At 35.8% G+C, this 27,807-nt stretch overlaps 1 protein-coding gene across 3 annotated transcripts in view; it reads left to right on the top strand.

Moving 5' to 3' along the window:
* LOC131036397 (uncharacterized) overlaps positions 1-27,807 on the top strand; it is a 160,025-nt gene that overhangs the window by 50,304 nt on the left and 81,914 nt on the right. For all 3 annotated transcript variants that reach the window (XM_057968281.2, XM_057968280.2, XM_059221579.1), the window contains one exon: positions 9,147-9,213. In XM_057968281.2, coding sequence (XP_057824264.2) covers positions 9,147-9,213 — 67 coding nt within the window. The remainder of the gene's footprint in view (positions 1-9,146; positions 9,214-27,807) is intronic.

Raw genomic sequence — 27,807 nt, 5'->3', positions numbered from 1 at the left:
GGATGACGCCGAGAAGGAGTTAGCCTTGTATTCTTTTTCATCTTTTGCTTGGAGAAATAGTTTTGATCCACATGGACATTTAGAGGAGACAGTCGGTAGAAGATTTAAACATGAACACCAAATTGAAGATTTTATGATGAACCTCCTAGATGATCTTGAAGTGAAACGAAAGATACATTCTAGATTGCCTTTGGATTTCATCAGGAAATGCAGGATTTACAGAGTGGCCGACCAAGCTCAGGACAATGGCAGGCACATCCAGTCTTCCTATGATAGAGAAAGCAAAACAATAAGGTTGGATTGGAATGAGCCCGAGGTCGTGGATTTAGATGATTTGATGGCACCAGTCTTGTCTTGTACTCGCAGATGGGTAGACGTTCAGCATCAGAAATTGAGAGAACAAGGCATAGCTATGTCTTTTACTTTGGAAGAGAAACCAGCCGAAGGTGGAGCAAGCGTGAGTGAAGGCAATCCTAATCCTAGGAATTCAGGTGAAGGTAACCTTCGATGTGCCAGTGAGGGCAATCTCCATTCGAGAGGTTCGAAGAGAAAGGAAAGATCAGAAAAGAAAGAGCCTTCCAAGAAAAAGCAAGGTGCCAACAAAGATCAAACACCAGGTACTTCTTCCAGACCAGAGGATAGAACAATTCGAGTAGAAGAGTCCATGGAGTCGATGGTACAGAATGACAGGCAGGAGGAAGGACAGGCACAACATGTTTCGTCAGATGGATCTCTCCAAGATTATGAGTTAGAAGAAGATAATGAAATAGCATCTCCTCCCAGACAAGAAGAAATAGTACATAAAGAAATTCAAGTTCAAGAGACAAGATCGAATATCCCAGATTGGTTGAAGGAAAGATTGACTAAGGTGATCGTAGTTGAGGACGAGGACAATGCAATTGATTTAGAGAGCCTTGTTGGACGTTCACATGTGATAACAGAGAAGAAGAAGGCTACAAAGATGTCCAAGATGATTCGGGATGAGACTGGATGTAGGAAATTGCAGATAGCTACACCGGCAGCAGATAAATATGAGGGTGAGATCCTAGCAGAGGATTATGATATACAGACTTTTGAGTTAGGACCATCCACAGCAGAGCAGACTTTAGATGATGCCACCGACACATTTGAGGCATTGAAGGACAAGCTTAGAGAAGAAGTGGAAAAGAATAGAAAGCTTGAGAGAGAGGTCGGTGCATGGAGGACATATTTCAGTCACATCAACGAGCCTTTGGGACGTCAGGATCCAGTTAGATCACCAGTGCAGGCATTGCCCCTTCAATCGATCAATGAAGCAGAAAGATTCAGGAACCTGGTCCAGCGTACATGTAGTTGGATGGATAGATCTCATACAGTGGCCATAGAGTTTGTTAAAAGGATGACGAAGATTATTCATCAAGCTATCCAAGTTCTTGAGATAATCCACAGATTGATGGCAACAGTAGCTGCATTTGCCCATACCAAGGACGTTGTCATCCCTGTCTTGAAAGTAATAAGACATACATCCAGAAGAATTTTAGCGCAGGAGAGGATCTTGGAAGGTGATTCTCACAGTTTATTTCAGTGGTCAACCTTACTCCATATAAAGAGTGTTCTCTTCGAGGACATCAGTGTTAGATGTGGTCAAGTTGAGGAGGTGATCAATCCGATCCAGGACAGAGTATTTGAGGTACTTCGTACCATTCTTGGCAGAAGGATCGAGGTCGAGACAGATGTGGATATGCAGGAATTTGAGGATAGAATCAAGATCATCTTTTGCAAGGACGCAGATGTTACAGATGAGCAGTATGATCAGATGTATGCCACCATGCTCTTGATTGATAGAACGAAGGAACTTGAATCTACTTGGGACGCAGCTCTTCTAGATGCATTCGATCAGGTCATCCACTTAGAAGAGAGTATCAAGAATCTTCCCGAGATTCCAATCACAGAAATCGAAGGAATCGTGACAAAATTCATTGCATATGCTAAGAAAGAGAATTGGAAAGGGAATAAGATTCTAAATGAAAGGTTGTTACAGATGACATGACATCTTATTTCTCATTGGTCGATACCTCCTAGGTTTTTGTGCCGAATTTAATATTTGGCTATGCATTTAATATTGTTCAGTAAAAAGGAGGTCATTTGTAACAAACCCTAATTAGGGTTTAGGTGTCATGATCTTGTCCGTTGATTTACTTTCAATCTGGACCTTTCATTGTAACTGGGGATGCTATATATACCCCCATTTTTCATTTCATTGAGTAATAGTAATAGTTGATGTAATAGAGAAGAGAGATTAAAGCTAGAAGCAATTTTATTTTGTAGCAAGATTGAGTCTTGAAGAGAGAAATTCAAGCAATTGTTGTACATGATGACTTGGAAATCAATAAAATATTGAAGTTATGGTGTTTTGTTGCAAATTTCTTGAGTTATCTTCATGGTTGTTTGATACACTTGAATCGTGCTCAATCGAAGTAGTTTGTTAATTTGAAAGACTAAGTGTGAGATTTGATATTTGGTAGGATTCGCTATCCAAACCACTAGCTTCTTGCTGATTGTAGGAACGCCTTGCGTGGTCGACTGGAGAACACTTTGAGTCCTTAATCTTCAATTATCATTGTGTCTTGGATATGTACCTTTGTAGTAGTGTCCTTGGTCTTTGATGCATTGAACATCATTATATTACCTTAGAAGATCGCACTAATTTCAATTGAGTTGTTATCTTATGGCAAAATTGAAGTTGGTTGAGTCTTGCCAAATCTCGTCCATGCTAAGTCATTCATAGGGTTAGGCTAGATTAGACCTCTTAAACCCTATCTTTTTGCTTTATTTTTGAAAGTTCCTTTAGTTTAGTAAAATCTTCGAGCTTCGAAAGCGTAAGACCCCTTGGAGGAAACAGCAAAATCACATCATACCACTAAAAAGCTTGTCCACACGTGGAGACCCCACTAAAAGAACCTTGGAGTCCACCTAACTGATCCTTTTTGCAGATCTTCAGCAGTTAGAGACTATTTTCTCAAGAGAGGATAAGATGCCTATTGGTATTTTATTCTGTGTATGATTGTGTATAAAATACACGTCAACAGGATGAACCTTGCTCGTGAACTTGTCCTCAATCCTCCGTTTGGCTTGAAACTCCAGCTGCTATCTCTAAGATGATCCCGCTTCTACTACCATCTGCAACTTGCAAAACCAAAGGAAATTAAATTAGAAATCTATCTTTTAGTGCAAAGTTTCGAAGGTTAGATGGCAGAATGCTTTGATCTTCCGATTTCCCAACACTTTTAGCTTTGAAACAAGCTGCAAATACTTATAAGGTCATGCTTGAAAGAAAGAACGTTCAATCCAAAATGATCCTCTTATCAAAATTTTGGATAAACCCGATAAAGACACACCCAATACACTTAGAAAAATTGAGAAAATTGATAAGTCTGCCCACCAATCAACTTCACCTTTGACAGAAATGAGAATATAGAAGGAACAAAACTCAGAAAACTTGAAAGTTCTGCCTTCTATTAGTTGATTGAACTCCAAAATCTGCAGATAGATTAAAACTCCTCCAAAAGTTCGCTCAATCTGCAAGAGATCACACTGCAACACCTCCAATCTGCAATAAAACTTCTTAAAAACCCTCAGACCTGCAAGGAGCTTGCTTGAAAATGCTCTCACTCTTCATAAAATTCGAACTCTTATTGTGCAATAATGAGAGGAGAGATTGTTTATTTGTATTCAAACTTAAATTCAAAGTTAGAAACACGCAAATGCACTTCCATTCTTGACTTCAATTCGATCTTGCTCATGGAGGAAGTTTCTAATTTTAAATGAATTTGTACAATCATCTCCTTCAGTTTGAACCTCTTTACTCTTGCAAGTTTCTAAATTAATTTTGAGTTTAAATTCAATCCAAATCTGCAGACCTTAACCTTGACAAACTTTCTAATTAAGGTTTAAGCTCGAACTCCTTCATGGATTTGAGTTTCTAATTTGATTATGGGCTCAAATTCGAACTATACTTGCAAATACCTTTTGTTTTGAAAACTTTCTAATTTCATTGTTAGTTCGAACTCTTCTCAAAATCCAAGTTTCCAATTTAATTTTTTAGTTCTGATTCGAACTTGATCTTTAAATATCCCTATTCAAAACTCTCTAATTTGGAACTTAGTTCGAATTTCATGAAGATTTGGATGAGATCACCAAGGAATATTCCTTTTTCAATACTTAGCAAGTATTTTTGACTTCATCTTGACTTAGGCGAACTTTTGAGAGGTAGGCATCTTCCTTCATCACCTTATGCAGACTTCAAAACTTTCCATACACTTCGACAAGGCGGACTTTGTTGGTCACATCTCTAACTTGTTGCAATGTAAGTCAGACCTTTGAGAGTGGGAACTTTCCTAATGTCAATGTGTACTACATCTCTTTCAAGGCAAACTTTGATCTACTACATGATTTTCTTGCATTTCGTACCATCTTACTCTTCAAGGTGGACTTTGGAGATATCATAACACTTGCACTTTTACCTTGGGCGGACTTTCTTCACTTTGAAATCATCTTGCATGTCCTCCAAAGCGGACTTTGCTAGTTTCTTCACACCTTAACTCCTCCAAGGCGGACTTTCTATCTTCCATGATGGTGGACTTTGTGAGCTTCATGCCACTTGCTATCTTCCCACCCTAAGGCGGACTTTCTTGCCTCCTTAGACCTCTTTCATGGGCGGAGTTTGAAGAGATCACCAAGTAGGGCGGAGTTTTTGGAACTTAATCTCACTTGCTATCATCTCACAAGGCGGACTTTGTTATGCTCACACACCACTTTGCTTGGGCGAACTTTGTTCACTTTGAAACCATCTTCCTAGGCGGAGTTTGGAGAGATAGGCCTCTTCCTCAGGGCAGACTTTGACTTGTTCATGATCATAGGCGGAGTTTAGAAGAGATCACTAAGTAGGGCGGAGTTTCAAGAGATCACCAAGTAGGGTGGAGTTTCAGGAGATCATCATCATGGCGGAGTTTGAGACACATGCTTCAAGGGCGAACTTTCGTAGACATCCATTCATCATCACCTTGGGCGGAGTTTAGAGAGATCATCAAGGCGGACTTTGAAGAGTGCACTCTGAGGATGGAACAACTCTTGACACCAAGTCTGTTTTGTCTGTATATGAAATATAACATTTAAGTGTAAGTGGCATTTCAATGTCTTTTCTCTTTCTTATACTTTAAGTTATATTTCATATATATTGTCAGGATGTTTGAGAGTGGTCTCAGATCTCTAGGACTTATAATGCAAATTCTAGTTTTTAGGAGATTTTTCAAAATTTCAGACAGTCAAATTTGAGGCCAAATCAGGATGACATATGCGAATTTCCAGACTTAGATGATTTTTTGAGCTGATTATCCTTTGAATGTGCCATGACCCCCTAAATAATAGGAACTTAGCTTTTTGGGTCAAAACTTGAAAATTTTCGATAGCTTTCGATGCATGCCAGTGCCACCAGTGCAAATCCTAGGTCCCCATTCCAAAAAAGTAAAAAGCAGACATCCCTAAAAAATAGGGAAAACTTTCTAAAAATAGCCATACCGGGGATCGGGCTAAAAATGCCAAAAACGAAACCTCCTAAAAAATAGGAAAAAGCAAAAAAAATAAACTTTCTAAAAATAGAAAGTTGTCCAAATTCGTTCAAATCTTATGTTGAGAAGAGTGCTTTTGTAACTAGAGAAGGAACAACAAGAATCCGCATAGAGGAGTTTGTTCAAGACTATTTGTAGATCATATGGGAAGTGTTGCACAATGATTGTGGACAGCGGTAGCACAGATAACTTGGTGTCACAAGAAATGGTTGAAAAGCTAAGTCTGGAGAAAACAAAACATCTAAATCCATGCAGCGTTGGTTGCGAAAGAGGCATTAGTTGCTGGTAAGTGAACAATGCTTGGTGTGTTTTCAGATTGGTATTTATAAGGATGAAATCATGTGCGATGTGATGCCTATGAATGCTTCTCATATTCTTTTAGGTAGGCTATGGCAGTATGACTGAAAAGCAATACATGATGATGAAGCAAATACTTATACAATAACCAAAGACAATAATAATTTTTTTATGACATCATTGAAAGAAAAATAGAAGGAAGTGTGTAGTGATACACAGGTATGTATGATTTCAAGTAAACAATTTGTAAAAGAAATACAAAATGAAGAAGCATGTTTTAATCTGACTCTTGATTCAAAAGAAGTTAGGACAGCAGTTTTTTGTAGATACATTGGTTGGAGAGCAAGAAAGGATCCTCATACAAGAGGGAAAGGAAGAAGATAAGAAAGAGGTTGCAGCTGAAGCATGGTTTTCTCAAGGCATGGATGAGAAATTCGAAAAGGATGTTGCAGTGGAAGAGGAGATTTAAAAAGTAATTATTGGTTTGTCAAATTTTGTCAATGTTGCTATGAAGGCTGATTTTTGTGTGGGTAACATGGTAAAAAGAAGTGAAGAAGGAGAAATGGGAAGATGTAGCAATAGGAGACCATGAAAGGACATTGTTAACTTTGTTGAGGTACAAAAAGACGAAGGAGAGGAAGAATTTGGTAAGGAAATGGAATTTTTTTCTCTAAAATGCTTGTGATGATGACAATAGTGTAGATATTGAAGATGATGGAATAGAGTGGGAAGAAGCATATAGTGGACTCAATTTCATGAGAGGAAGGAAGAATAGGTGGATTAAGGGAGGGTATAACATTCTCGAATGTTCATGAACTTCTCAACTCATGAAACATTCTTTCTTACTCGGGTTGTTTGATGCAGGAGCATCTGGGTTCACGAGCAATTCTACACAATCAAGAAGAATTGCTTTACTTTATATTTCATTTTTGTTGTGATTTTGATTTTTAGGTCTGATTCAATTCTCTCAACTATTCTCTTAGCTCTAAAGATTAATTATTGATTTTCAGGAGGTTGATGACACAAGAAATTAGTGCTATTTATTTGCAAGTTGTAATGTTTAATGTTTAATGTTGGGCATGAAATATCCACACCATGCTAGGGAGGGATATTTATTGCAAATGTTCAGTTTTGTGGAGATTACAAATTTCTGTAGTCTCATTCTGAGACAAATTTGCAAGGGCTTAGAGATATTGCACTGCGTTCTTGGATGCTATGATTGTATACGTTATTTATTATTTATGATGCCAGGGAAATATATTTTCAACTGCTTGGTTATTGATATTGATTTTGGTGATTAAATAAAGTTTGTTTTTTGAACGACCATTGAGTATTCCTTTTCAATTGAAATTTGAGATAAATAATCTTCTTGTGGCTATGGCTCTATAAATATTAGGTTGAGCCATTTCTTATTGGATAAGACTATATTTAATATCTGAAGCTGGTGATTAGTTGGGTTTCCTTTGCTGGCTGCTGCATTTGACAGCACTTTATTTATTGCACGAGATCTTCCTATGTGGAAGAATGGAAGAAGATAATGAATGGGTGCCAATATTATGATATGATATTAAGGAGGAAACTATTCTTGTTCGGGTGTTTGCATTCAAAGGAGTTACTTCCTGAAGGTATTTTTGGGTGTGGTTTATCAGATGCTGTCTCGAGCTCTTAAGTTCATATTTATTTTTCATGTTTATTGATTTGGATGTATCTTTGTGGAGAAGACAGAGTTGTCTGTCTGAGGTCATGGATTAACTTCCTCACCGCTAGCTAACTATTCTGCAAACATTCTCTGCTCATGGTGTGAGCAGAAGGCAGGGTGAGCAACATTATTGAGAAGGGATTTTGTATTTTTCTTGGCATGACGGTATATCTGCTCTTGGTGTGAATGGTTCGAGATGATCATTAGCCAAGTCCCGAGTCTTGGAAGGGAGCAATAAATGATTGAAGTTCAAGGAATGCTGCCAACATCTTGCTCATTCAGTCTTCAATCTTCTGATCATGGCCATTCAATCTACTGAATATAGCAGATTTTGGTCAAAGCTGATCATCAAGGGAGTTGTAAAGGAGTTTGTGGAGCTTATTGGGAGGATTGAGTCTTTGTTGAAAACTACAGTGGTCGTGAACAGTGTTACGACTACAGTAATTGGTTTCATACTGAGTGTGGAGGTTTGAAATTGCTGTTGATTTGGGCTTTACCTACAGCTAGTCACTCTCAGAACAGTACCTTTGCACTTTATATAATTGCTGCAATACAACTTCCAGTGTTGTAAGTAATTCTGAGCAACGAACTTCTAATTACAGATTATATAATGTAAGGAACACTGTCATTATTTATTTCTGATCATTTCTATGCCCTTGAAATCTAATTTTTATTGTAGAGGTCAGCTATTTGCAACTTTGTTCATATTTTGATTCTATTAGGATTGATAAGAAGGAATAGTATTCTCTAGTTCAAGCAAAGCTTTCTGCTGACCTCATCTGAATATATTGAGGAAAGGAATCTGAATAAGTAATATAGCTTTCATTTACCAAATTGAAACTAAACTTTCATGAGTTCCTACAAACTGCAAGAAATCCCACACTCCGAGGCTTATGCAAACCTTTTGACAAAATGCTCTTTTTAAAGTGAGATTCAAATTACCAGTGTGAAAAGGTGCAAAAATTTGGTGTCAACTAAGGGTGGCCTCTTACATGTTTTGTTTTGCATGTTGCTGTTTTGAAGTTTCAAGACCAGATTTGCAGAAGTTGTTGAGTAGTTTTAGTTTATTTTGGGTTTTCTATGCACACATGTTGTGGGTTCTCCTGTAGCTGGTAGGAGTAAATTCAGTTTGTTTTCAAATTAAGATTTTACCAGCAAATTTGTCTTTATAAGTGTGTTCAGATTGTTCTTTTATTCTCATTTCTCTTTTCTAAAATTATTTGTGAGATTTAAAGAGTTGAGGGTTTGTGGATTTTGTTGCAACAATTGACAATCCTAGAGGATTCTCATTGTTGAGCTCCATCACATGTACCCATACCCAATTCAGCAACTTAGCAGTACGATTTGACCATTTTTTGAATTTGAGTCACAATAAGCATTCTGTCATATCAAACAAAAAATGGGAGATGTTACGTAAATTCTTGAATAAGCATACATTTTGTCATAAGGATTTGTTTTTTGTTTTTCTGATTTCATATTATTGCTTATTTATTTTCTTTGCTTTTACTTGACTGTTAATGGTTAGATTTTCCTTTTTATTTCAGGCTAAAGCCTTCTAACATTGTAAAAGCAAAGCAGAAACAAGAGAAAATCATGCAACAACAGTGGGAGGTAAGTTCACTTGTCTGAAGTTCTTTTTTTTTACTTTACCAGTGTTCTGTTATTCGATCAATAGCCTTTGGACAGATAACAGATATTTATGATTATTTAGGTGCATTCACTGAACTTATAAAAGTACACATTGCAGGTTGTGATTTTAAATTAGGATCAAATATTATGGAAGTTACTTGCTAAAATTGAATTCACAAGAAAATTACCACTTAGTGTGCATGTAACATTTAACCATTTTCAATTTTTTGATTATCCTCAAGTTTTTTTCTTTGCCTCAAAAAGCTGATTTTTGCGTTGCCTTCTGCTTTCGTTGGTTGAAACTTGAAAGTTAAAGTTAATATATAAGCCTGTAAAAATTACATATGAGATTATTTATTATAACCTAATAGAAAGTTTGCAAGTTAATTATCACCTGTGAGCATATAGGTTATTTGTCACCAAAGACAGTTCTGCAAACCGTATTGAATGATGCATTTTTCATTCATAGATAGGCAGATGCTATGGAGCCACTAGCCACCTCTGTATTGGAATATATTAATAATTGAATTAGTGGATGGTCAATGTGCAATGACCACAACTGGATAACCTTAGGAAATAAATGAAATTTCAAACATTTGCAAGTTGAAATAATGAATCGACGTCAAATGTAGGTGCCATACCATATTGGAACTAATGCTGATCAACAATAATACAATTTGCAAACCCGTGTCAGTCAAAATGCTTAACTCCAAACAACGGATTGAAACACCACAAGTTGAAATGAACTTTGGTAAAAACCTTCGAATAAAAAATTAATCAAATTATTAGTTTATTACAGCAAATCTGACTTATCTATGGACTATTATAATTCTGAAACTGTGATGTCCTGAGCTATATTTAAAATTTCTGTATGTGGGTTGTAATAAATGTATATGCACTACTAACGCTACTAGAAAAATAGATATAGCTCACCGATCAATTTCTTTTTTTCGTTACTTAGAGAAGTCTACCAGTTAGACCCATTTGTAGTTATGAATTGGAAAACAATCCCCATACTAACAGCTGCAAAGGCGCCTTACTTTTATTTTATTATTCAACAAAAATATGATAGTCCAGGCACAAGTACTGTATGCGCTGACTTAAGAAATAAACCTGAAGCTTACAATGCAGGATTTGATAAAAACTTCTAGAGTTAACTATCACTTACTGTATACAGACTAAAACATGGGCTGGAGCTGCAGATGGTTGATGAAGAATCACTCTGTATAAACCTGCAATGGCCTTCTAATCCACTCCCGGGTATGTGTGTCTGTGAGAGGGTGAGCTCTAGATGATAGGAGTGAACTGCTGCAGGCTGGATTAATTAATTCATAGACCTTGCAGACTGTAATGATGTTTGGGAGCATCTGATTAGCCTATTTTATTCGCGTAGGTTGATTTGAAGAATTAAATAAGGGAATATTTTAATTAATTATTTTAAGTTTCCTTAAGTTGTTTTGGGTAACTTTATTTATTTAATTTTATAAAGTGACTAAGTTAAAAAGCAGAAATAAAATAAAAGTCATTTTATGAGGGCCAAAAGGTGATTATTTTAGTAAAGGTCAATTTTAAATTATAACTTCCAGGGGAAGCTATAAAAGAGAATGGATATCTGGGATATTTTATTTCTGTTATTTCAAGTTTGGGGTACGAGTTCAACTACAAACCTTAGGACGAAAACCCTAGGGGTATTTTGCTTTGGAGATGAAAGATGTCTTCATAGACGAATCTATCATGGATTCACAGTTGTACTTAATGAACTCACTCTGCAGTTTCTGGCTTCAGTTCTCCAAGTACAAATTTATTGAGATTTGCAGGCAAATAATAAATTTTGTATTTTTGTGTTGTGTGCAAATAGTGAAGAATCAAAAGTACAGGTGTTGTATGTGCAGTGTGTATAGTGGAAGATTGAATACCATATATTATATATTTATTTGTGCTGGGCAAACTCACCCAGCTGTACCCTAGCCTTGCTGTGCCTCTTGAAATCTATTGCAAAGTGGTGATGAAATTATTGAAGGCTGTGAAAGGCCTTTCCTTATGCTGGCGCAACATTCTAAAGTAAACTGTACCTCTATTTACTAATTCCAAGGCAGTCAATAGATGTGTGGAAGGCGTTAAGCCTTTTGAATTTCTATGCAGCCCCGAGAAGGTTGCCTTAATACTGCTGCAGCCTACATGGAGTAATCACAGCCTATGAAGAGTGCTGTCCTACCTTGAAATGAACCGTATATCCTTGGGAAGAAATTAAGGAAGTTTGAGTTGGAGTATGAGCTGTACATTTGACCAGGTCAGCAGATTATTATCAAGATATTAAGATTTTTAACAATCACTGTTGCTGTTTGTAATTTTCTGACCATGATATATTGTATCAACAATACACAAAACTATAAAAAATTCTCTGTCGAATATTTTGTGCAGTAATTTTGTATGAATAAAGCTATGATTGTTACAAAATTGATACTACATTAATTGTTTACAATATTTTTCAAATTCAATTGGAAAGAAAAATAGAACAGCTAGGTTGCAAATTGTTGGATGAAATGCCTGAGTATAAAACTTTGTGAAAATTGCAAAAATTTGGTTAAAAAATTGGCCCAACTAATTACAGTAGCATCAGAGCAATGTATCCATCCTGCCAGCCAGTGGGGAATTGAGCTTCTTTTTGTTATTTCTTATACAGCTAGGGGTTCTCATGGATATTATTTTAGAAGAAGATCCAATGATCCACCAAAGCAATCGAAGATTGAAGAGGAAGTTTCTATTACCAATTTGTTTGGTGAATGAGCTACAGGTAATATGGGTGACAAAAGATCTTGCAAAGGGACAACAACAGTTAGTACAACTAATGACCCATATGATGTAGAATATTACTACAGATCAGAATAATGGAGGCAATAATGGCAACCAGAACAATCAGGGTTATAAGCATGAATGCGGGTTCCTGTGCATTGAAATATGTATGGATAGCACTGAGAAAAAGACCAAATCTTACCAACACTCCCAAAAGAAATTAAACACACCAAAACCTGAATACCCAAATCAAAAAACTCCATATTTCTTTATTTTCATCAAACCCTTATCACCAAACATCGAGCAAACACTAAAAACTTTATCTGAAAATCAACAACCAGCTAGGCTGGATCTTGCACCACCGAAACTAGATTCATTTCGTGCTTAACAATCTCTAAAAGAACTCTCTAGGTTTATTTTAATAGCATCTTGTTATGTGTGCACAAGCATAATGAAATAATGAGAGCCAAAATCCCATTATATAAACTTTGATGGAGAAATTAGGGGAAATTGGAATGTTTAAATATAATATTGCCTCGAAAGAAGCCCCCAAATGACTTTTATAACACAACTTATGTCTCCCAACTAGGCGTCCCTTTTTTTGTGAGATACTTTATAAAATATTAATCACTAAAGTTAAATATTAAAAAGTCATTTTTTTAAACACTTATTTGAAAATATTAAAATAATTTCCATCACCTTATGGAAACTCGCCAAGATACTAAGAGTAAAGAATTTAACATGCTAGAAGCAATTGAAGCTGAAAGATGATAATTGATGCCGACACGAGCACATATTATAAATAACAATTTTCTCTGATAACCAAAGAGAACAAACTCAGAGAAACCCAGAAAGGTTGATGCCATGCAAGCACTTACAGTAGTAGTGTTTTCTGAGGACCAAAGAGAAGAAACCGAAGAAAATCCAAAAAGATTGATGCTATGCAAGCACTTCCTATAAATAGTAGTGTTCTCTGTAGACCAAAGTGAACAAACCCAAAAATACCTAGAAAGATGGGTGCCATGTAAGGGCTTACTATAAATAGTAAATGCTGTCGAAACCCACTGAAACTTAGAATTGAGCTCACCAATAACAATGTAACCCTCCCAGCATATCTGGAAACCTACAAAAAATTAGGAAAACTGGTTAATGCCCGCAGAACAGGATGACATAAAAATGGGGACATTACACAACAAATGGTTCATCACAATCTAATGTTACATGTATGATTAATCCAAAAATCCAGGACCCACAACAATTGATCCCTTGTGATATTCACTAATTCACAGCAGCCTTCTTTGATAGTGTACTTCTGCCAGACTACTCAGATCTATATAATTGCATAAGATGCTTCACACAATGACATGACTCACTACAAGACTACAAAAGTCTTTAGTATCCAGAGGAAAAGATCTGCAAATGGAAGAACTCATCTGGAATGAGAGGAAAAAGATCCTTAGCTCAGATATAAACTTACTATTTATAGTTCGAAGGAACAAATAACAATGATTATCCAATGGATGATTTGACATTTGTTCCTTATTTTCCATTCACATGTAAGCTTTTCCTTTGTACAAAATCAAAATGGATACCAAGGGACACATATTGCACATGATAACAATCTTTTTGGAAGTCCCAACCATGGGTACAAATACATGTGTACACTTAAGATACTATTCACATTATACTACAAATAAATGTGGCAAAATATGTAATGTGCCTATGCATAGCACAAGACTTTCTGACAGAGAAGGAATGGACAAACAAATAGAAGAATTAAACAAACAATTAGAAAAATGAAAAATATAAATAAGATCCATTAATATCAGTAAAATTATTTGGCTTGGGCCCACCTCAAGCAAATTCTGCCACCATTTTCTCCTATTCTATATACTAAGTAAAGTCCACTGATGATGCTTTGGTAAGTTACCTAAAGGATGGCTTCCATGGAGCCTTTGCTATCAATGCGATCCCTTTAACAAACATTTCAACATGAATTTTCAGATAGATTACTGCTTGTAGAGCATTGTTCACCTCCAAAAGTGTAGGAAGATCACTTTGATTGATGTTCTGGGCAAACACATGGATCAAGGGTTGAATATCTTTTAACTATTCATCATTGCTCTTTAATGTGCCATTCATTCCAAAAGGGGAGGGCAATCCAGTATCTATCAGACCATCCAAGGTATTACCCTATGTTATTTTCCCAATGTGGGAAATATTTATTCGGCAGCTGTTACTAGGGCCTCAAGGGAGTTTTTAAGTTGTCTTGAAGGATATCACTTTTTCTGGACATGTTCATCTGTTTCCCACTCGAAATATTAGCAATGTTAGTGATCAACCCAATTTTGGGAGACCATTTGCTGTTTATAGTTATACCAACCAATCGGCTAGAGGCATTATTTTCTTGATTGGTAACCTTTCTAGTGCTCCTTATTGAGCTCCTCCAGGAATCTGCCAATTTTTTGATTTCACATACCCTTGGCTCAAAGACATTCAACATTGTTTTCTTAAAATGGGCATTGGGCGATTCTGTTTTGCTGTACAACAGCATCTTTGTTAGTGGCAGGGGAAGTTTTTGGATCAAGAAAAAGGTTTAATGGTTGCCGTTGAATAGCGTGTGTAAATTAAAAGGTAGATTGCTTAAGGAAAAGAAAGGCTGACTGCAGAGGGAACTGTTGTAGAAAACAAAACAAAGATATAGGAAAATAGTGGAAACAAAGGGGAAGAAATCAGTCTGTTATCCATCCATCAAAGAAAAAGAACAGTCCATTTTTATTCATTCTTGTATTGTGAAATTAAAAGGCACATATGAGAATGTTTGTAAGCTTGTTCAAGGTTGATTTATCAATTTTAATGCAACTAGTATGGTTATGCTTCTTTTTTTGGTGCATATAGTTGTCATTAAATGTTAGGCTGCTAGTTTTAGGTTGTCCTTATTGGAACCTGTTGTGACCATTTCACACATCGCCCCATTAGAATGGGGACCCCCTCTTTTCGCTTTTGTTTTTGCTTTCTCTCTGCTTGTTCTTCTCTCTGCTTTTAGGGTTTTGAGTGAGTGAGTGGTCTGTCTGGGCTAGGGCTAAACCTTAAGGGTTCCTTTTTGACGTCATTCAAGCTAAGTCCAGTCAAATTTTGGAAAATTGTTAAGTGTCTTCCTGAAGAATTGAGCTTGTTGAAATCAGGTAAAACTTTCAGGGGAGTCAAATAGGTCTCAGGTTAGGTCTAGATTGAAGGTTTTTAGGGTAAGGTTCAGTTGGTTTCCAAGTCTGAGTCAGTTGAGCATGGTCAGTGAAGGAAGTGAATCTAGTGGGCTAAGTTAAATGGGTGAAGAAATGGATCAAGAGCTTGATAATGTCAAATTCGCTCCTGACCCTTGCTGAGGGCCCAGGGCGAAATTCCTTGTAAACTGGATTTCCTTCACAATTTTGGCTAAGTGTTGATATATTTGAAGGGGAAATTGTGTGTTCTTGCCTGGGGAATTTTTGATCAATTTTTTGGAAAGCAAGATGATGCCTGAAATAGAAAATCGCTCCTGACCCTTGCTCAGGGTCCAGGGCGAACTTCATCCTAAACACAATTTCTTGTTTTTTGATGAATTTGCTAACTGGTTCCTGGCCCTAAGAATGACCTGGCTTTGCCTTGTGAAGTAGTTTGAGACTTAAATTTTGAGCAGTTTAGCCTAAAAGGGTAAGTTCGCTCCTGACCCTTGCTGAGGGTCCAGGGCGAAAATGTTGTCTAAAGCTTATTTGTCACTGACTTTTCTAACTTGTTTTGTGCAGGGTCTCCCAGAAGGAGGATTGGACATCACTTGAGGCTTTTGAAGATTTGAAGACATGAAAAGTGATGAATTTTGGGGATTAAGGACAAATTCGCTCTTGACCCTCTCTAAGGGCCCAGGGTGAAATTTTGATTTCCCTCATTTTGCAGTGAAAAGGACCAAGTTTTGAACATGAATGGAAAATGAATGACTTTCTTCACCCGCCTGAGAAAGTTTTAACTTGAAATGATGAAGGATCTTGTTGAAAACCTCAAAATCGCTCCTGACCCTTGCTAAGGGTCCAAGGCGAAAAATATTTATTCGGCATAGAGTCAAGGTCATCTTTTGCAAAGAGGAAAATGTCATCACAGATGAGCAACGAGACCTGATGTTCACTACCATGCTCTTGATTGAGAAGATCAAAGAACTCGAACCTGGATGGGAAACAACTCTTCTCACTGCTTTTGATCAGGTTATTCACTTGGAAGAACGAATGAAGAATCTTCCTGAGATTCCCATTGCTGAGATTGAGGGAATTGTGTCCAGATTCGTTGGATATGCTAAGAAAGAGCATAGGAAAGGGAACAAAGTTCTAGATGAAAAGTTGTTATAGGATGATGTGGCAGCTTAATTCCTATTGGTCTATGTTTCCTCGATTTTTGTGCCAATTAAATATTTGGCTATGCATCTAATAATGTTCATCTAAGGGGACTTTTTGTAGCAAACCCTAATTAGGGTTTAGGTGTCAAAATCTCAGCCATTGATCTTCTTTCGATCTGGGCCGTTCATTGTATTTGAGGATGCTATATATACCCTCACTCATTTTCATTTTGTCATTAGAAGAAGATTAGAAGATAGAGATAGTAGTTGGAAGTTAATAGTTAGAGCTTAGAGAGAAGAAAGTTATTGTGTAGCAAGGTTGAGTAGTGAAGAAAGAATTTTGAGCAATTGTTGTCCATTTGGCTTTGAGATCAATAAAATATTGAAGTTATGGTGTTTTATTGCAAATACTTGTGGCTATCTTCATGGTTGTTTATCTTCTTGAATCATTCTCGGTCGAAGTAGTATTTAAGTTTGAAGGACTAAGTGTTGTGCTTGATCTTTGGTGAGATTCATGTTCCAAACCACTAGCTTCTTACTGATTGTAAGGACGCCTTGTGTGGTCAACTGGAGATATTGAGATTGCACAAACATTCAATCATTGTTGAGATATTGATATGTATCTTTATGATAGTATCTACATCCTTGATGATTTGAAAATCACTAACCACCTTAGAAGATCGCATCAATTCCAGTAGAGTTGTAATTCCTTGGCAATACTGAAATTAGTCGAATCTTACCAAGTCTAGCTTACATTGAGTCATTCTTAGGATTAGATTAGTATTCATCTCTTGAAACCCTTATCTTTTGATCTTTTTTGAGAATCTATTAGTATTAGGAAAATCTTGTTCCTGTAGTCAAAAGAGCATGACACGGACAAGCTTTCTCAGAAAGTGCGTAAGACCCCTTGAAGAAACAACATTCACAACGACCACTGGTGCTTATCCACACGTAGAGATCCTACAACGAAGAACCTTGAAGTCACCCTGATTGATCCTTTTCGCGATATCTTCAGCATTCAGAGGCTTTAATCAAGAGAGGATAAGGTACAATTTGGGTAGTTTATTCTGTGTTTGTGTACAAAATACACGTCAACAGAACCCCATACCTAGATTGCTTCATAAAGTTAAGATAAGAGTGTTTGCATCTGAATAAACAAAAATAATATTAATTGTTTTAATTGTCTATTTTGCATCTAATACCTTGTAGATATCCTTTCTTTCATCTAAGGTCAACCAAACATGCTATCATGTTGTTTGTTTGTTCAAAGCTTGACACAAATCAAAATCATTATCATGACATAGAGAAAATTTGTTTTCTTAAATGTTTAAGAAAAAGAAAAAGAACTTTATTGTTACCTAGGCCGTAGGGACTTCCTATCATTGTTGAGATGCTTGAGTGACTTATAGAAGACCCCAGGCCTTCTTGGGGACATCAAAGTATCCTCGCTATGTCCATAATAGGTGGGACATCTGGAAGAGATCTTCTGCCTTTGTATTACATCTTGGAAACATCCCCACTTTGTTGGGGGCAGTGGGAGGGTGATGAGGGGATCTTTTTTCTCTGTGATTGTGTCCTCCAAATGTTCTTGTTTTTGAAACTCTAAATTTTTGTTGGTTGGTTGGTTGGTTGGGGGTGGGGGGGGGGCCGGTGGGGGTGGGTGCAAGTGGAAGTATGTATTGTGTTTCTAATTAGTTTGCCAATTATATATGACATCTACATTCATTTTAGCCTTGAACAATAGAATGCCAAAATTCACTTGAAATTTTGGAGGGCCTCGATCTCAAAATGATTACTTGATGATTGAGTTTATGGAAGCATCCATTTAAGGGTATTGGTGAATTGGTTGAATAGGAACATCTTTTGCTGCTGAAGTGCCTTTGAAATTTTGTTGCATCTTTTGATTTGTGTTTAGTCTATCGTGTCACCTTCTTAGGTGTAAAGAATTTCAGAAAGACCCTTAGTGTACTTAATTTCTTGTAGGTTAATTTGGATGCTGTAAGGGAAATAATTAATTAATTAAGCTGTCTAGTGACATTTTATATTAAAAGGACAACTTCTATTTAATTAATTATTTTATTAAAGGTGCCTAGTGTCAAAGTAATTTTAAAAGAGGGTCATTCTAGGAGATTAAAAAGTACTTTCAAATTAAAGTTTTTGAAAAGTCACTTTTGGAGGGAGATGGAGAATTTTGAAGAATAATATTTTATTAGCTAAAAAGTGCATATAAAAGGAGGATTTAAAAAGACATTCTATGCATTTTATCAAACCCTAGTTTATTGGAGAGATTGAGCTTGGTTCATTCTTTAGCCAAAGTATAAAAACCTTTTTGGCAATCAGTTTCGTGGAATAAAATCGAACTAGTTGATTGAGTGAATTCATATGGGATTCACAATTGTTCTTCATTGATTGGACGGATTAAAGGAGATTTGTTTAATTTTAGTTTTGAGTGAAAATATTGAAGATTTATTATATTTTGAAGGCTGCGATAGTACCCACTACAGTACCACTTCAATACTTGCTGATGTTCAAAGGAGAAATCAACATCTTTCCAGCCGTATGATCACCCTTGGAAGGCACTACTTGTGAGTTTGGTCATTTTCTAATGTGAATATTAACATTTGACAAATATATGGTACTATAATGAAAGATGCATAAAATAATATTTGTCTATTGCATGGTTCTTTGATCTATAACGTATCAGTTGCTGCTACTATTGTATTTTGACATTAAATACCAGCAGGTATTATGTTGGCCAATTGTTTGTGAAATTGTCAATAAAAGGTTGATGCATGACAACTCTTTGTTAAAATATCCATGTAGTGTTCAATGCTTGCAAATGTTTGGGAATATGCCCATGATAATAAAAGATAGTTGCAGCTGTTCCTACGTACTAAATTCAGAAATATTTACCGGGTCAATGTTTGGCCAACTGTTTGACAAATTGTCTTGGAGTAGGAAATCAAAAATTTTGCAAGTTTGTCGAAATATTTTTGTGGGGACTTTACACTCTCACTATCAAAACATTCTTAGAATTAGATGGAAGATGGTTTGAGAAATATCAAGGTTTGATGTCAAGCTTTAGAAACTTTGAGCTTGTTTAATAGGACACGTTGAATAGAAACATATTTTGCTGCTGAAGAGCTTTTGTTGTTGTTGGAAATAAGCCACACCCGGACCGACGATGGACTGGTCCAAGAGGGGCCAGTAGCTCAGTGGTAGAGCACTCCAGCAGCGTATGGAAGGTCCTAGGTTCGAGTCCTAGCTAGTCCATGTCTCAACATGGTATCAGAGCCAGGTCCAGGCTAGGAGCCCCAAGCACACAAGAGGTGTGGCTTAAGGGGGGTTGTTGGTGTTGGAAATAAGCCACACCCGGACCGACAATGGACTGGTCCAAGAGGGGCCAGTAGCTCAGTGGTAGAGCACTCCAGCAGCGTATGGAAGGTCCTAGGTTTGAGTCCTAGCTGGTCCATGTCTCAACAGTTTTGTTATTGGGTTGCTTGTATTGCATTTTCTGATTTGTGTTTTTTCACTATGAAAACTTTCTTAGAATGACATGGAAGATATTATGAGAAATCTCATAGTTTGATGCCAAGTTTTAGAAACTTTGCGCTTGTTTAATGGAACATACAGTACCAAGATGATCGACTTTGATACCACTTGTCTGAACTTCTGGAGTTATCTAGATGTGTTATATATTGAAGCATGCATAGGAGGGATACTAGAACTGATGTAAACAATTTTTTTAATTTGTGCATTCTGTATGTGGCATTGTCTTGAGGGAGATGTAAGGTTGTTTATCTTCCACTATCTATGTCTATGGTATGAGTATGTTATGCTTATGGATTTTATTGATATAGATAGATACATAATGTTACAAAGCTGTGATGGATAAAGAATTTGTGATGGAGGTTGAAAAGGTTAATCTTCTTTGTGATGTTTCACCTTCTTATAGTTGAGCTGAATGGTGTTAGTTGTAACAGTTATAGGGAGGGCTTTGCTCTTTCAAGGATGAGGGCTGCAACATTGTTGGCAATTGGCAGTGATATATGTTATGAGTGAATCTTGGAGGTACGGTTTGTAGGTTGTTAAGTTCCCCTCCCGAGTTTAACCAATGTATCTAAATTGTACTTTCAAAAGACATGTTGTAGTCAGTATGGAGGTTTGTTTCAGTTTGTAGTTCCTTGGTTTGTCTTTGTGTGCAATGAAGGTAACAAAATATAATATAAATTTTTGTAATAATATCGGAGTATTTAAGTCTGACCGTTAATTCTTGGAAGAAGTGACTCTTTACTCATGCATGAGTTTGAAGATATACACCATTTGACAAAAATCAGCGCTCAACAGTTTAATAGAAGTTTACATAGCAGGAAAAATGCATGAATAAGCATGCAGATATTAATTTCTTATACAGATTTAGAACATAATACTCCCACCCCTATGTCTTTGACTTGAGCCGACCAAATAATGAGTCTAATAAATTCCAGCGACCAAATAAAGGACAGGTCTGACATCCAGAAGTTCCAGCGCCTAAAGAGAAGTCCAACACTAACAATGACCATTTGTCTGTCATACGCCCTTGAATATGCAAGTGTAATATCCCCTGCTGTTATATGACTGAAAGTGTAGGGAATATTAACTAACAATTGTCTGTTAACCTGCTGTTCTAGTTTTCAGACAATAACTTGCGTGTTATGCAGTTTTGGATGCTGTATAATTCTGCGTGTTATGCAGTTTAACTAGGCATATGACTGATATAAGACTTCAGACTTGATATTATTGCTTGCAAATGATTGTAAAACATTAAGATAACCTTCTAGGATGAACATGCAATAGTTTTTTGTGTTTTCAGATGCATATACATGGATTAAAAGCTAGAAATGAACACCTACAGCAGACTGGTATTTTCACAAACAATTGGCATGCAAATTACTATCACCTTGAATACAGACATATTATCAAATAATTGGCCTGCAACTGATTCCTCATTTATTATATACATTCGCCAAATACAATTGAACATGTAGTTGCCAAAAGTAGAGGTTTACATTCATAAATCAACTACAATGATAAGTCTGATATTAAAGGACATCTACAGCAGCAATTTGCAGATCGATATGACAATGCAAATAAACAATAAGGAACCTGATGTACAAATCGATATGCTTTGTAACAATGCTGCAACCCTTGATGGTGATGAAACTTCACAATATTTGATGAAATTGTGCCCTCTATGTATGCCGCCCTTGCTGTAGTATATCAGTCCTCAGAATTAATTAATTGCAGCCTTGAGACATCTCCAATTTATCCCAAAAATGACCTCCAATATTCACAAATTTGACTGCTGGTTACAACCAACTCAAAAGCAACCCTTAGAAGATCTTCATCACCTCAGGTAGCTGTCACAATGAAGATACTATGTTCTCCAATGCCCTGATTTGCAGAAATGCAGAAACCCTTGGGTTTGCTTTCTCCAAATGCCAAGAAATCATAAATGTCAAGTTATCAAATGCTCATAGAATGAATGGCTCAATTCCCAAGGCTGAATATATATAACTTCATGAAGAAGTTGATTTCCCTCCAAAAGCTCATTTATTCATAATTAAATGTTATTACATTTGCAACATTTAATATTTCACCTTTTACACCTTGGGATAGACGCCAATTAAATTTATTGAATAATTGGCCCCTCTTTAATGATGACGTGACCCTCAATATTAAGTTAAGTTATAACTTAATATTATATACCCTTTTAATTAATTTATATTTATTTGAGCCAAATAAACATTAATAACTCCATAAATACTCAATATCTTTGAATGTCGTCTGAACAGGGTGCTGAGCTGAGGTATCCGCATATGACCACACACCTTACTAAAAATAGTAAGGGTCCCCCATTATGTGACTCTGACTTACTATAAATAGTAAGTAGTGCATACGGAGTCCTGGAGACCTCAAACGAAAGCCAAAACTGCTAATCACTAAACACTGGAGATGATACAAGCCTCAAAAGACCTTCTAACCATTCTCATTAGCCTATGAGGGTCAAAATAATAGGCTAATCATCTAGAATCCATGGTTTGCTAAATTGGGGACATTACAGCAAGCAAAACTCACACTTCTCCTTCTCAGAACTGCAGCTAGGTATATGCATTGATTTTTGCCCCCAAATTGTGGAGGCTCAATTTCCAAATAGAGGTAAATAATCCTTGACCTGCTACTTTTTTTCCCATGACCTGCTACTAGGGCTGGCAGCCAGCAAAGTGGCTATCTTCTGCAATGATCCTCACACCCAATATGCAAATTCCAATAAAACTCACAAAAATACATAAGCAAAAACCCACGCATCCTTATTTCCTCTTTTAACTTTTGGTTTTACTCCAAAGTAACAACATAAAATTACTTGCAAACTTTTAGAATACAATGCTTCAATTTCTATGTGGCCAAATCCAAAATGTAGAAAAAGTAATAATTAATTGCCCGACATAAAATATTATATTTCCATGGCATCGAATAACATACTTGCCGATGAATATCAGATATCAATAAATCTTCAGCTTTGCAAACTTTTCTCTGAAAGAGACTTCACAAATTTGATAACTTTAATCGTTCGAATCCACTGTGAGATCCTTGATTGAAATTTCCAACCATTGGCTAGGGTAGACTAGTCTCACTACCACATCCAGCACCCCTAGGGTTTCCAACTCTGAGAAGCTCTCTAAATTCCAAATCGAAGAAAAATAATCCAAGCTTGAAGAAATGAGCTCCCAAAATGTCCTTTTATAACAATCCAAGGAACTTTCCTAAAGGTCTTTCCAAATTCCCGTTTTTTAATATTTCATTAAGTTCAATAACGGAGTTGTTAAAATAATATTAATATCTTCTATAATGGTCATCTTCTATTTTTAGTGGTCATCTTCTATTTTAAGTTGTCGACTTATTTAGCTTGTTAAGTTAGCTTTTTATTATGTAATTAGCTTTTAGCTTTTTCTTTTTAGTTAATTAGCTTTTAAGCTTAATTTAGCTTTCACGCTTAATTTAGCGTTTAGCTCTTTAATCTTTTACTTTAATGTTATGTTCTAATTATAGAACATCGTCTTGTAACCTTTATATATACGTGTGTATATCGTTCAATGTAATCATCCGATTATTGAATCATTCATTCAATTTATTTTTCATGGTATCAGAGTGGGTCGATGGGATTCTTTAAAGTTTTTTTGGTTAATTTTTTAATAAAAATTCATGGCCTTCTTTCTGGAATATTTTTTAGATATTTTTTAATTGTTTTTTATAAAAAAACAATTTTGCTTTTTTGAAGGCTTTTTGAGGGTTTCTGGTTCGTGGGCGAATTTCTTTGTGCTGGACAGCAGTTCATGTTTTTTTTAAAGTTCTGGAGATTTTCAGGCCTACAAGCTGGAGGTTTTTTTTTTGCAGATTGAAAATTTTCCTAGGGTTTCTGCAATTTTCGACTAGGCTTTTTGACCCTTCAGTTCAAGTCGAAATTTTATTCTGGTTGCAGATTCTTGGTGGGTTTTTTGAGATCTCAACTGGGTCGTTGCCAGATTTTTATGGGTGCATCGTTTTCCATGCCTCAATTTTTGAGCCGTCAAATTTGCATTTTGATTTCAGATTCTTGGTGGGTTTTTTGAGAGTTTTTCTGTGTTGGTCTCATATTTGTCTGGGTGCCTTGTTTTCCGTGCCTCAAATTTTGTGCCAGCGAATTTGCCTTGGAATTTCAAAATAGTCAGCGATTTTTGCTAATTCTGTGGACGTCAGGTGTCTTCTGGGTGCCGTTTATGTTGTACATCCGACCTAGGGTTTCTGCTCCTATTTTTTTTGCGTTTTTTTTAGAAAAAAAATCAGAGGTATTTTTTTATTTTCTGCAAATTATTATTTTTTTCTGATTATTTTCAGGAAAAATTTCAGGTTTTAAGTTTGTAGAAAATTTTAATTTATGGGTTTCTTCCAAACCTCGAAATTCGTGCCAGAATTCTTCTTCAGGGTTTTAGATTTTTTTTGCAGCTGCTTCTATTCTGATTTTTGAATTAGATTCTTCTGTCTCATGCTTTCACTAGGTTGAGCTCGTTCAACCTCCATTTTTGTGATGGCATCTTTGACCAACATCATGTTGGAACACAGTCAAAAGTTCAACAGCTGCCACAACACCTGAAAATAGTGCATGTTTACGATATCTGAATATCATTACCTTTATCAGATTGATTTAGGGCAGACCTCGTCTTACAGGTCCTAGGGTTTTCACGTTTTTTTCCTAAAAATTTGTTTGTCGGTTTTTTGATTTTTTCCACAAAAAAATCATGGGAGGGTTTTCACGATTTTTTCCTCAAAAATTGTTCACAGGGTTCATAATTTTCCCTTAAAAATTATCTCATCTGTAATCTGCGATATTCGCGTAAGGTTTTAGTTATCTGTCATCCGCAAAGCTTGCGTGGGATTTCTAGGTTTTCACGATTTTTTCTTCAAAAATTGTTTGCTGGTTTTTACGATTTTTTCCTAAAAAATCATTTGTAATATGCGAAGTTCACATGGGATTTGTGATTCGCAAAGTTCTCTGGTTTTGATTGATTTTTCTCCTCAAAAATCGAGCTTTGTTACAGTAGTTTGGGTCGCACCTGCCAGGGCGTACTTCTGCAACCGTGGTATCTTGCAGTCAGTTTTCTGCAAAAGGGTTTGCTGATTTTTTCCTCAAAATCATTGTTTCAGGCTTCAGTAATTCGTGTGTGCCAGATCTCTAATTCGCGTGTGAAGGCTACATTCGCTTGGATGGCTTTTGGTATTCTCGGTCATTTACATTCTGCAGATCCTGGGAGGGTCTCCCTGTAGTAGAGTGTTCTTTGCATTGTGATCATAACACTTGTAGTGTTTTCTATAGGGTATTGAGTACGTTGACCATTAGGGAGGGTGTTAAAATAATATTAATATCTTCTATAATGGTCATCTTCTATTTTTAGTGGTCGACTTATTTAGCTTGTTAAGTTAGCTTTTTATTATGTAATTAGCTTTTAAGCTTTATTTAGCATTTATCTTTTTAGTTAATTAGCTTTTAAGCTTTATTTAGCTTTTAGCTTTTTCTTTTTAGTTAATTAGCTTTTAAGCTTAATTTAGCTTTCACGCTTAATTTAGCGTTTAGCTCTTTAATCTTTAACTTTAACGTTATGTTCTAATTATAGAACATCGTCTTGCAACCTCTATATATACGTGTGTATATCGTTCAATGTAATCATCCGATTATTGAATCATGCATTCAATTTATTTTTCAGGAGTGACCTTTTAAATATTTCTTTTAATTTTTACTTTATTCACTAGAACATCATACTGAAAAACCCATTTAATTTAATAATAAAATTCTCGTGCATTCTATTAATAAAATAGAGTTATATTCAAGCAACTAAATATTAAATTATTAAGTTAATTTGATTGCTCATAAAGGGGACATGACATAGGTGCTTGGAACCTTGACAATGTTGATGCCAACAACTGCAAAAAGTTTTCTGCATGCTTGGATGGCATCATGTTTAATCTGCTCACTTTGTCTTGTACCATTAGCAAAGTTTGTGGGGAATTTTTAAGATGGAATGATGGTTGTGGAGATACCACAAACTTCAGGAGAGCATTCGGAAGTACTGCAGATTATGAGTTACCATTACTCCAAGCCATGGGAACTTAAAGATTATTTGGACCATCTGGATCACAACTGTAAATTCAAAACATAATTCCCACCTGGATCACATGAATTGTATTCCTTCAAATCTAGATGTATTTGTAATTTTAGGAAGTTCTTTTGGAAACACTAGTAATTATTTTTTTTTAATTTTGCAATTTATTATCCCTAGTCTGGAAGAGAGAAATTTTTCATTGATATGTTCTCCTAAAATTTGTTTGCGGAATATCTTCGAGAAAAGATATGAGGTTTTTTCCCCTGAAATTTCCATGAAACCTTTGGCAAACAGTAAAACCCTACTGGAGCCAGCAGAAAGGGAAAACAAACCATTATGATCCACATGGATTCTGAAATGGACTTTGACAATTTCTGAGCATGATTCATAGTACTGGACAAACTTGGTAAGTTTTGAAAAATTGTGAAAATTAGATGAAGCTTAAACTCTTGAGTTGGATGCAATTTTGTGAATCATGAAACATGGGAAAGTTGTGAAAATAAATCATCTCAGAGATTCTTGATTTAAGGGAAAGTCTTTTTGAAAACTTTCAATTTTCATTTAAAACCTATTTTGCTGGTTTGGGTTTTGGGTACATTGGTATGGTGATTTTTTTCCCCAAATTTGGTTTGATGTACAGCTGTACATTATGTATAATAAAAATTAGATAAAAATACCCATATTTTGCAGAATACAAAAAAAAAGAAACAGAGTTGGAGAAGTAGGTCATAGTGATAAAGATGATAGATAATTCAATGTCAAATATCAAATCAATACAAATTACAATCAATAATCTTCATCTTGTTTTCTATCGAGAACATCAATATCAGCACTTGGTTCATTTGAACCACAAGCAGGTACAGCACCACTCCTCCTACCTGTATCATGTGTAGTAGCCTCTGTCATGCCCCCGATTATAAATTCAATAAAATAAAATGTAATAAATAAATATTCGTTATCATAACAATATAATTAGAAACAAATATAATAATAAATAAATTCAAAAAATATATTCAATAAAAATTATATATTAAAAAAAACTGCTTTCATCCTGATTGGTAATCTATAAAATAAATAAAGTTAATTATTGAAGTAAATACCAAGTGGACTGCAGGTGTCAGAGATTGTCCCCTCAGCAGTAGACAATGATAATCAGTCTTAACTCTTAAGTGTTTTGGCAGCGATTATGATGATAAAAAGATAGAAGTTGTAATTAATTAAAGTCAGTTGTTATAAGCAGCGATTAAGTCTTCATAAAGGCAGATTGATATATCGTAATGAGCAACAATCATACTTAAGCAGCGATTTGATATGCAAATCAATTTGTGCTAATAACCATTATTCATGGAAATGGTGCGATTAGAACAAGTAACTAATATTCAGACAATAATAATTATTTATGAAGAGATATGATCAAGGAGGAGTACGACTGTTTACAAACTAAAGGATGCATTCCTTCGATATTGCAAGATATATAGTGGATATCAAATCCATTCTCTGAGGATCATGGAATCTTTACATCTTTTAATATATCCTATTTGGAATGCTCAATCTCAGCATTTGGCCCAATGTCAAGAATCAGTAAGAGCAAGAAGAGTTGGTACGTGGGAAAAGGAAGAATAGTCAATGAGAAAGAGCAGTGGAAGAGAACCGATCAAGGTAAGTCTGTTAGAAACCCAGAAAATGGAATATCTAGTTCGTATGATAGAAAATAAAATGTAAATGCTGTTACAGTCATTAAGCTTCTAA

This window comes from Cryptomeria japonica, chromosome 5 (assembly GCF_030272615.1).
Source record: "Cryptomeria japonica chromosome 5, Sugi_1.0, whole genome shotgun sequence".
Classification (NCBI taxonomy): Eukaryota; Viridiplantae; Streptophyta; class Pinopsida; order Cupressales; family Cupressaceae; genus Cryptomeria; species Cryptomeria japonica.
The sequence above is the reverse complement of the archived record's forward strand: the minus strand, read 5'-3'. Positions and strand labels throughout refer to the sequence as shown.